At 37.9% G+C, this 11,512-nt stretch overlaps 1 protein-coding gene across 1 annotated transcript; it reads left to right on the forward strand.

Moving 5' to 3' along the window:
• Positions 1-856: 856 nt before the first annotated feature.
• LOC139943880 (developmentally-regulated GTP-binding protein 2-like) lies at positions 857-10,899 on the forward strand. The gene is made up of 13 exons (XM_071940756.1): positions 857-994; positions 4,415-4,503; positions 4,802-4,873; positions 5,233-5,322; positions 5,779-5,839; positions 6,459-6,549; positions 6,867-6,939; positions 7,132-7,222; positions 7,646-7,743; positions 8,204-8,369; positions 8,735-8,793; positions 9,305-9,358; positions 9,974-10,899. The coding sequence occupies exons 1-13, from the start codon at positions 931-933 to the stop codon at positions 10,058-10,060; spliced, it is 1,095 nt and encodes a 364-aa protein (XP_071796857.1). The 5' UTR covers positions 857-930; the 3' UTR covers positions 10,061-10,899.
• The last annotated feature ends 613 nt before the right edge of the window (positions 10,900-11,512 follow it).

Consider the following 11,512-nt stretch of genomic DNA (forward strand, 5'->3'; position numbering starts at 1 on the left):
CCCTGAATACCTGGTATTTTGAAGGGAATATTTCGCCATCGGTGATGGTGGTATTTAACCATAATTCGGTCCCGACGGCTATATCAGGATCTTCAGTTTTAATTCCAGCAAGACTTGGAAGCCATCAAGTTTAGATCGAACACTTTGGCAATTCACATTCAAGATCTTCTAAGGGGTATTTTTGGGGATTTCTGGTTGTGTCTCTTGACTCTTGGATTAGTGTTGGTGTTCAATTTTGGACTTGAGCTCGAAGGTGGTTGGAAGTATTCTTGATCTGACAAGCTGAGTCCGGAGGTGTTCGTATTTAATGTGTCGAACAAATTTGAAGTTGTTATGCTTTGCAGGCTGTCAAACAGGGAAGATGCGAAGTTGGGCAGACCACATCCACAGCAGATCCATATGTATATGTATGAAGAATGGCTCTCAAGAGCATTAATTTCGTTGTTCATGTTGATGCAGTCTTTATGGTACCATATGGTACATTCCATATAGTAGACAATATTAATGAAACGGAGGGCGCACTTGTTGGGTTCCTACACTACAGTAAGTTTTGCGTGCACCTTCACAGGGGAAACTTTAGGCCCATGGTGTTACATACATCTGGATCTGGATCGATACTGCAATCAATCTTACACTGTAGGGATGTATAGGTAGCAGGTGTGAGGTGCTGGGGACCTTAATTTATATTATAATGCGCTCTACTTTTTATATTTAACAGGTTTAAGTTGTGTAGGCTTTTTGTGAATGTATCAGGTGAGGGAGCTTCTCTCACAGCAGCTGGGAGGAGGTTCCATTCTGCTGTACCGCCCTCATGTGCTCAAGATAGTCAAGTCGGATTGCTTATCAATGACTGCACTGTGCACCTGCTGGAGGCCAAGCGGCATGTGTGTAAATTCTTAGTGATAAATTGGTCTCAAATTACGGATAAACATGGGGATTTTAGAGAAGATCGGGGAAATAGAGCGGGAGATTGGCCGTACTCAAAAAAACAAGGGTAGGTTTTTGTTTTCTCTGACTCTGAGTCTATGAAATCAAAGGTATTCGTTTTGTGGAGCATTAAAAGTAACACTGCATCAGTTTCGTGAAAATGTATAAAAAAGGTCAACATGTAGCGAGTCTGTCAAAATGGCAGTTTTGTAAAACGTATCTGTTTGTGTGTGAAAAGTAGCTGTGAATAACTCGCCAATTGATAACGTTAACCTTGTCCAAATCAAACAAGGATTCAGTTTTTCAGAAGAATAAAGATAAATGAATCCATAGAAAACAAAATATCTTGGAAAAAGCTGCAGTAAAATTGTGAAAAATTAAGTATACCTTTGCGTTTTTGGGACCAGATATTGACGCGTCTAAATTTCTGAACGTCCATTTTGCCGACTGCCACAAGAAGTATATTTTCAAGAATACTGGAGGGTGCTCTGTCTTTCGAGATAATGTGAGAAACCAAAGTACATGATGTAGAATTTTTTCAGCTTTCCAACGGTACTATTTTGAAATAATTCACACATGTATGTGTAAATAAAAATAAAAACACATGAAATACGGACATATTATGTCGATTTTTCTCCTGAAAATGCTTCAAAATGTCATATTTATAGGTCATTACAGTTCTTTGACAGAACTCTATTTGAAAGATTATACTCTGAACTGGGTGTCTATGCACTTTTTTTTGTTTTATTAACTATCGCAAACAAGCGAAAAGAAAATTTATAGAGAAGGTTCTTCAAAAAAAACCATCGAAATCGGGTCGATGGTTGAACACAGTGCGGCAGTCTGCGTACTCAGACACATAGTCTTGGTTCCAAGACCATTGGTGTTGCGCGATCACACACAGCCAACGTTCGATCTATGCACGCACGGCAAAAACTGTACACGCTCGTGATGAATGAACGTAGCGGGCGCACCGTTTCTCTGATTTCCGGATCCAACCAAGATTATCCGACACACCGTGTCTGCGCAAATTGCCATTTCAATGGTCGTGTCCCCTGACTTAAAAATGCCTTATCAGCAAGCGTTGCCGCGTGAGTGTGGACACCAGTCTTTGAAAGATTGCGCAATTCGCTGATACACAACCAGACCGAATAAGAAACAACGGGCGGCGACGTCCGCCCCGAGATTTTTTGGTTTTAATAATTCAGAATCGGAGAGGGTTAAAACAAATTACGTTCTGATGGCCTTTTTTATCTTCATTCCATTGTTCGAGGTTACATACATGTTTTAAACTTAACTTTTGTTACTATTTGTTTAATAAGATAGAAGGAAAAAAAAGAAGAAAAAAAAATAATAATAATAATAATAATAAGTTTTTTGTGCGGAATTTGAAGACATTATTTGGCAATGTTTATTTTAACTTTCCAAAATGAAAAAAAGGGCTTAAAATTTGAGTCATAATAAACAGAGAAGTAAACAAAATTACTCTAATGAATTGATACTATTTTTAATAAAATACTTGGTAACTATTTTTACACAAAAAATTACCACACAAATTCCCATATTTCTTTATTAGCATTTGTTTATTGGCATAAAGTGCAGTTTTCAAAGGCCAAGGTAGCGGTCAATTGTGCAGCTTATGTCTTAGAAACTGACTTGCTTGAATCTTCAAGACTTGAGTACCTGAAATGGGAAAAAAGAGATATATTCACGCTTCATGTATTTGAATTTGTTTACCTTTTTTTAAATACATAATTAGGCTTTAAAAAATGTAAACGAGACACAATTATCACCTATTTTCCCATTGATGTGAATACCGAGATCAATTTTGTCAAATTTATTATGTCTGGTATGCTCTAATGAATAAATCAGGAGCAGTTTCCACACTCTTTTAATCAGTAAGAAATTGACAGACTCAAAACGCACTTTGCCATGTTTAAATGAGCATAGCTTCTCCATTATACAAGCTATTGAAATAAAATAAACACCATTGATTTGCTTTCGTCGTCCTCTTTCCAATGGTATAAAACTTGTTGAGGTTATGTGAAAAAAGGCAAATTTTGCCGGACTCCCTACAACATGACAAAATGGGATGTGTAGGGCCTATTATGCTTTACTCATATGGATGTGAAATAACGTCAATATGATTAACTCTCTCCGCTCCTTGAGGGGCTAGGAGGGCAGCCCCTCAGAATCAGGAATATCCCCACTTGTGTGGGATGTGGCCACGGATAGCTGAATCAGCTAGCATTTGCAGCTTAGCTAGCCTTTGGTTTTTATGGCCGACACGAGCACAAGCATGACAGGTGTCAATTCAAAAATAAAGTGGGGCTAAAAACATCAAATCAGGAAGTGCGATGATCTTTCGAATAGAGAAACCTATGCATGTTTTACATGAAAATATCATCAAACTAGTTGTGTTAAAAATTAAAAAGCAAACTTCCATCGTTTTGATATAAATATGGGGTCCCATTAAATACCAACAACTCAAGACCCCTCAAGTGCACTTTAACAGAACATTTGAACGTAAGTCAACCGTTAAATATATGCACAAGAGTCATATGCACCCAAATCACCTTCAAACTCTTGAATAAATTGTATTTTTAACTGTAAAAAAGGTGTTTTTTACCCCAAATTAAGTAACGAACGGAAGTATCCGCCATGTTGTCTTTTGACAGACTTGGACGATTCCATTACACCGCAGGGGTGATTAAATATGCCAGATGATTATTACCATTTTTTGTGCATCTCATGGAGTTTAACAAATATTATATTTAAACCTCCCATTTTAACTTCGAATTCCAGAGTGGCGGCTTAGTTACTTACTAAAAAAGAATAAAAAGGCAGCTCAAAGTTCAAACCAAAACTTTAAAAAAGTACAACTCGGCCCTCAGAAATTTTCCCTGCCCCCTGCAGTGTAATAGAATCGTCCAAGTACGTCGAACGACAACATGGCGAATATTTCCGTTCATTTCTAAATCGGGGTAAAAAACACATTTTTTTACAGTTAAAATACAATTTTTTCAACAGTTTGAAGATGATTCAGAAGCTCTGTGTGTGATCACGCGTGAAAGACACTGTATGTAGCACTATGGTCATCTCTCACGACAATGTATAGAGTGCTATGCGGTATGTTCTGACCTTTGATCCACCATTCTTGGTTTATCATCTAAAGGTGGCAGATACAGCGCCCTCTTGCTTCATTTTAGTTCTCTGGAACAAGAGGGTCCTACTTGTATACAAGCTGACCGTTGATATTTCTCAGATTTCTCAGCGCTCAGAGGGTTATCAATTATTTAGCATCCTTCACCACAACCTGAGATAATAATGTAAAACAATTATTCAGGCCAAAAAAATGGCCAACAAAATTGTTCAAAAATACTTTTTTAAATGTCTTGGTTTTTTTTAATCTGTATTCATAAATCGAAACCCCTCTTAACCTCTAGTTATAATTATGTTTGTATTGTTATTTTTGTTTTCACCCAAGCCACTGAATACCATCTTGGGCTACTGAAGGCTAAACTTGCAAAGTATAGGTCACAACTCTTGGAACCTACAACAAAAAGCGGGGCAAAGGTAAGAGACTTGATTCCCTTGAACCAACAGGACTAAGTGAAACTTCCTTTCAAGCCCATTTTAGTTTCTCTTTTCATAGATGTTTTTGCGACCTAAATTTGATTGAAATATTTATGGGAGTATACTCCAGAGGAGGTTTCTGCACAGTATAGGAAGATGATGATGTTCAATGAAATTGGCTTTTAATCTGTGACTAAAAATATTTTATCTAAATTGAGAGAAAATATGGATTAAACCTTTGTCTTCAAATAATTCTTCCTGATATGATACTTTTTGGTTTTAATTTTTTCAACTTTAGGGTGAGGGGTTCGATGTGATGAAATCAGGAGATGCTCGTGTGGCTCTTATTGGTTTTCCATCAGTAGGAAAGGTAAATACATGTAGTGTGTATTTAGTGTGTTATAGACTGGTCCCCTGTCTTAACCTGGCTTTATATGTTTACGCAAGTATGTCAGATTTAACTGTAAATCTCCAGAACCATGAATGCCATGTGATATGAATGCAAGGTCGAAGTTGATTATGGACTAAAAGGCAGATCTCAGGTGAAGATCACGAGGAAAGTCGGTACTCCGTTGGCTGTATATGATCATATCGTTTCTTTATTTGGTCTTGACATTCAAGTCTTTTACTGTAACTCCTAAATAGAAATGTTTGTCAACCGAATTGATATCAGTTTGGATGCAGTTTTTAACACTTGATTAATTGTTGTCTTTGATCTCTCTACAACAGTCTACACTTCTGAACACCCTCACAAAGACGCACAGCGAGTCGGCATCCTATGCTTTCACCACGCTGACCTGTATACCTGGGGTCATTGATGTGAGTTTCAGGCCTGTATTTCCTTCAATTTTTAAAGGGCAAGGTCACCAAGGCATTTTCCCCTTGGTGATGGGCACCCTTAGAGGGAATTGTAAACTTCTTCTGGAGTATTTCAAGGGCACAAGGCGATGACCAGGGCAGGCCTGTATGCATTGGTTTTGAAAGGGCAAGGGCACCAAAGCATTATTTTCTTTTGTAAAGGGCACCCTTTGAGGAGATTGTAAATTTCTACTGGAGCATTTCAGGGGAACAAAGGAGATAACCAGGGGGCATCAAGGCTTTCGCCTTCATTGCCTATGTGAAGTATCAGGCCTATAGTTTATCTCACATTTCAGGGAACGATTTGGTCAAGTAATTTTGCACAGTGAAATATTAAGGATTAGCAAGTTTTGTGCGCACTGAAGCCTAATTATTGACTACCAAGTGTTTTTGATTGTTTTTATTGCCTTGACCCAGTACAACGGAGCCAACATTCAACTCCTTGATCTGCCTGGAATCATAGAGGGAGCTTCACAAGGTAAGGCACGTTGTGGTGAAATACTTTTTGTTTTGTTTTGTTCTGGAATCAAACCTGCTCTATAAGCGATAAAGTGAACATGGTTCTTTAACATCCCGTCCAACGGACTAAAAAGCAATAGCGGTTAAAGGCACTGGACGCTATTGGTTACTCAAAATAATTGTTAGCATAAAAACTTACTTTGTAACAAGCAGTTGGGAGCTGTTGATAGTGTAAAATAATGTGAGAAACGGCTCCCACTGAAGTAGCGTAGTTTTTGAGAAAGAAGTAACTTTCCACTAAAGTATTTGTAATTGATTTCAAGACCTCAGAATTAGATTTTGAGGTCCTGAAATCAAGCATCCTAAAGCACACAACTTTTTGTGGGTGTTTTTTTCATCCATTAGTATCTTGCAACTTTGGCGACCAATTGAGTTCAAATTTTCACAGGTTTGTTATTTTATGTTGAGATACACCAAGTGAGAAGACTGGTCTTTGACAATTACCAAAGGTGTCCATTGTCTGTAAAAGATCGACACTTGAATTGCACTCTGCTGATCAGAAACACCAGAGTTGAGTCCAGTGTGCTTGAACGCTCGGCCATGACATGAACTATTTTGTTTGCTTTTCTTGTCCAAAGGAAAGGGTAGAGGTAGACAGGTCATCGCGGTTGCTAGGACGGCCGATCTGGTTGTCATGATGCTGGATGCAAATAAGGGGGATGTTCAAAGGTAACTTTATGAATATTCATAATAGCTTGATGATGTTATTAAGAGATAAAATAATTATGTAAAAAGTAATTAAAGGTTAACAATTTGTGGGAGGGTGTTGTGAGCACATTGCTTGGTGCGTCACTTTTTCAGAACTTCCCTCAATGAATGTGAGCATTTTTGCTGTATATAATCTTGTGATGTTTATACATTTCTATGTTATTATTATTTTGCTTAGTATTTTCATTACATCTTGATTGTTTTCCCCCCATGCATTTTCAAGTGTCCCTTATTGAAAGGTTTACATAAAAATGTATCTCTCCATTTTTTTTCATCAGAGAACTGTTAACAAAAGAGTTGGAAAGTGTTGGTCTGAGACTGAATAAACCTAAACCGAATATATATTACAAGGTAAGATTTGTAGTACCTCTGACATTCCAAGGATGTTATTGATGAGCTACAAACCACAATCCAATTACTCTTAAACACATATCTTGGTGCAAATTTTACAGAGCTGCTTTCTGGTTGATTTTGTGCATTGGCGCTTACAGTGGACTTGCGCCTTGGTGTTGGTGTAACCTTTTGATCATTTTGTATTTGCAGGTTAAAAAAGCCGGTGGGCTATCATTTAACTCGACGTTGACGCTCACTAAGTGCAACGAGAAACTTATCCAGTTGATTCTTCACGAGTATAGTATCCTTTGCAAATTACTATGTATCAAACACAAGAAATGGTTGTTGGGTATGGGGTGCGTTGGGGAAGGGTTAATGTCATATGATCATAGTACAGACTCCGATACTAGAGTAGTCCATATCACACCCTAAACCGAACCTAATAATGTTTTTATCATACCATAAAACACTTTTATCCCGACTGTGGAAACAAAACAAGGAGAACACATAAATGAAATTTCAATGCAGGAACTGGCTTGTTTACCTGATACCGAAACACCATGTTTGTTAATACAACTTACAAAGTTGCTACGCAACTATACTTTTGCGCATGTAAGGGTATGCAACGGGTTTAGGGGGTATGATGCAGGATTTATCAGGTCATTGATTAGAATTGCCGAATTGTTTGATAAATGTGGTTATCATTCCTTAGTGCCCTTCTCAGAGATTTTCAACGCTGAGGTATTGTTCAGAGATGACTGCACTGCAGATGAGTTCATAGATGTAATATCAGCCAATAGAATACATCTGCCTTGTCTTTATGTGAGTATCTGATACAGAGCATTAAAGAAAGTTACAACTGTTACACTTCTTCAGTACAAATGCAAAGTGCATTCATAAATGATGCATATTACACCTGTTTCAGAGAGGCGAACCGGAGTCGCGCCAAACTAAATTCTGATTTAAGTACATGAAAAGATTTGGTTTTAGATATGACCTTGTCATGAGATGCATCTAATGTAAATGTTATGATAAGAATACCTGTCTCCAGTCTTAAACAAACATTTATTTTATAGCTCGACCTAAAGTTGCTCCAGTAATCTCTTTGGTTCTGCTAGACTCTGGCACGCCTGTCTGAAGCGAGTGTAACTTTCCAACTTCTGGTAATTCATGATTGCAGTCAGTGATTTTAACCCCACTCCTCCAAAAGAAAAATCTGTTCAATTAGCCAATTGTAACTAACATTGATCCCCCTCCTCCCTACGCTTCTAATTACATGTAGGTATACAACAAGATTGATCAGACATCTATTGAGGAGATAGATCGTATTGCTCGTCAACCCAACAGCCTCGTACTCAGCTGCGAGCTGAAGCTCAATCTAGACTTCCTCTTGGAGACAGTGTGGGACTACCTCGGGCTGATCTGTATCTACACGAAGAGGCGTGGAGGTGAGATATCAGTGTTGTACCCTTGGTGGGCAGTACCGGGTCGGGCATGTCCAAAACACACCAATTTCACCCAGCACTCTCAGCAAAATACACTGTGCTGCTCAGCACATATTTCCCCCAGATTGCACATCAGCAATGATGTCCCCAGTATCTAAACATGAATAATTTTGTTGAACCACTCGCCCCTTGATATACTTAATTTAAAGCTTACTTAGATTTAAAGCCTACCACTAAAATTGCTATAGCTACAACACTGATGATTTGGATGGTAAAGAAGAGGACTCAGAAAGATGCACTCCTTTTTTTATCAACATCTATCGTTGTAACTTCTCATTCTCTTGACTTTGATTTTTTTTTTCATGCAGAGCGACCTGATTTTGAGGGCGGCATCATTATGAGGAGAGGCTGCACCGTTGAGCATGTGGTGAGAATATAATTGCTAACTTAAATTTTGAATAGTTTATTTGCCTTGGGATGAATGCACTCTTTAACCCTAACATAGGCCTTGAACTTTGCTCTTGAAGGGGCACAGCAATAGCACCCCGCACTAATGACATTACTTTTGCCCTAAAAAACCCACGCCACACCACCTATGCGAGCCCTGCAGCATCGACCAACAAAATGAAACTAGTAGTGTAGTTAGTCGCTGGTAAACTTACATTTTGGACGTATGCGCGCATGAGTAAAATTTGACCTTTTTGTCTAGTGAGATCCAGGTACTTGGCTTTCATTTTGGACATTAGTGCAGAATACTTTTTTTTTCGCACTTCTATAGGGAAAATGTAGGTTTGTACTGGAGCCTTGATGCAGAAGGCACTACAGCCGAAGCATAGGGCATATTGTTTTGGGCTTGCTTATGCTAAATGTCTTCCCCATTTATCAGGAAATCCACCTGTTTTTCTAATGCTGTTGGTATTTATGTTGTTTACCTACAGTGCCATGCCATTCATAGAACACTAGTAAGCAACTTCAAGTATGCTCTTGTTTGGGTAAGTCATTCTGTAAAAGTTTAACAAGTATGGGCTGCAGCTTTCCGATGGAATATTTTGTGGGAAAAGGCATTACCAAACTACATCAAAACTGACAAGACTGAAATTCAGTTAAATCTCTGCTGCAAACCCATTTATTCAATTAGTCCTCAATTGTTTCTGCTGCTGTACATGTTAATGCTTCATAAATTTATTAGATTTGTATTCCTGGCATTTTGTATTGATTTTTCTTGTTAAACGCTTCGAGACCATTTAGTGTGAAGCACTATATAAAAGCTGTGTATTATTATTATTGTTGTAATGTACAAAGTGTAGAAATGAAACAAAAAGTTGTCAACATAGAGTACGTACTGATGAACATTCACTTGGTGTTTCACAAGTTTACAAAATCAAAAATTTTCAAAAGTAAAAATTGTCTACTGTGTCAAATGATACCAGTGCTCTCCTATTAATAGTGGTGTACTGGCTAGATGCCAGTAAAACACCCAATGACTAGTCAAAATTCTGTTTATAATAAGAATTACAACATTTGTTCGGACCAATTTGCTAGTTGCCAGAGTCTGTACACTGTCCAAGGTATTTATTAATAAGTCTTCTGATCATTATGACCTACAGGGAAGCAGTGTCAAATACAGTCCACAGCGAGTTGGTCTTCAGCATTCACTCTGCCAGCAAGACGTCATACAGATCGTCAAAAAGTAAAGAGGACAGCTTAATGACGCTGTTATTACCAGTCCGCGAAATGCTTAAAGCCATGCCCAACTGTTGGGCTAGTCTTTGCTCAATTCTGAAGTGAATACTTTATGTATCAATTTACACATTCACAACACACACAAGTTCCGCTTGACCTTGCAAAGAAAAGTCTTATTTTACATTGGAGTCATTTTACATCATTAATTGTACAGCCAGTAGCTGGTTAATCTTAAAAAAAATTATCATAAAATTATGAATAAATGTATTAATTAACTGTGCTTCCTTTTGAGTTTTTTTTTTTTTTTTATGCATTTCTGGAGAAAAAAAGAAACAGCTCTCAAAAATGCTTTTTACATCTCACAAATTTGTAGATGTTGTGTTATCCACAGTCACCTGAGGTTATAAGATGTTGTGATTATGATTTTATGGGAACTCATTCGTGTTGAAAGAGCAACAAAGCTAACACTGAATTTATTTAATACATGTATGCCACACAGTTGGTTCTGACTGACACCCAAACAGAATGTATTAACATAATAGGTAGACCCCCCCCCAACATATTCCTTGGCTTCACTAGACTAGAATCTTTATGAGAAAGAGCTCTATACAATGTTCAACTTGTAAATTGTTTTTTTATTTGAAATCAAAATATTAAAGAAGATCTCATTTAATTTTTGAATAAGACACTGCTCTAGAATTGCAAGGGTCGTGGGTTCGAATCCAAGCCGAGTAAATATGCCTGTGATATTTTTTCACAGGATTAGGGGGAAAGTCCGGAGTATACAGTGCTTACACACATTCGTGTAGGTGTAAACACCAAAAATAAATATTCTTTATCCCGATGCAAATTTAACATTTTATAAGATCTCGTTTGTTTTAAGGTTAGCATATTCTTATACTCAATACACCGATCCAGTAGACTCCGCCCACAGTGCACGTGTGAGCCAGAACATAGGAGACTCCACTGCCATTCTACACAACTATGTAACGCGCACCAATATACGCACACGCATGTCAGACTTTTGGTTGCGCAATCAGGGTTGTGATTGGTCAATTTGCAATGGGGGTGGGGGCGGGGATCTTAATGGATCGGTCTCTTGTAAAAATACCAGACTCACATCTGAACACAATTTCTTTCTATTGAAAACTATTACACAGTCATGACAGTGACTTACACTCAACTGAAAAACACAGACCACTGGACTTATCTGATCATTAGTTTAGTGGCCATAGGCTAAAATCACTGGCCTCGGGAAGCAGTCGAGTGTGAAGTTTGAGCCCGAGTTTATTAAACATACAGTTGTCAAAGACACTTAATGTAGAGTGATCATACATGTACATGTATCTCTGTTCTGAAAAACATTATTTTGATTTGTGTGCAGACATAACTGATATTAATGAAGAGTATTGGAAAAATAAACAAAGCATTAACCAAGTATTTCATTGCATTGTTTGTTGTTT

This window comes from Asterias amurensis, chromosome 11 (genome assembly GCF_032118995.1).
Source record: "Asterias amurensis chromosome 11, ASM3211899v1".
NCBI lineage: Eukaryota > Metazoa > Echinodermata > Asteroidea > Forcipulatida > Asteriidae > Asterias > Asterias amurensis.

Coding starts and splice junctions, on each gene's coding strand:
- LOC139943880 (XM_071940756.1), top strand. CDS start 931: ATGGGGATTTTAGAGAAGATCGGGGAAATAGAGCGGGAGATTGGCCGT. Junction 995..4,414: donor CCGTACTCAAAAAAACAAGG/GTAGGTTTTTGT, acceptor TTTTCACCCAAG/CCACTGAATACCATCTTGGG. Junction 4,504..4,801: donor CAACAAAAAGCGGGGCAAAG/GTAAGAGACTTG, acceptor TTTCAACTTTAG/GGTGAGGGGTTCGATGTGAT.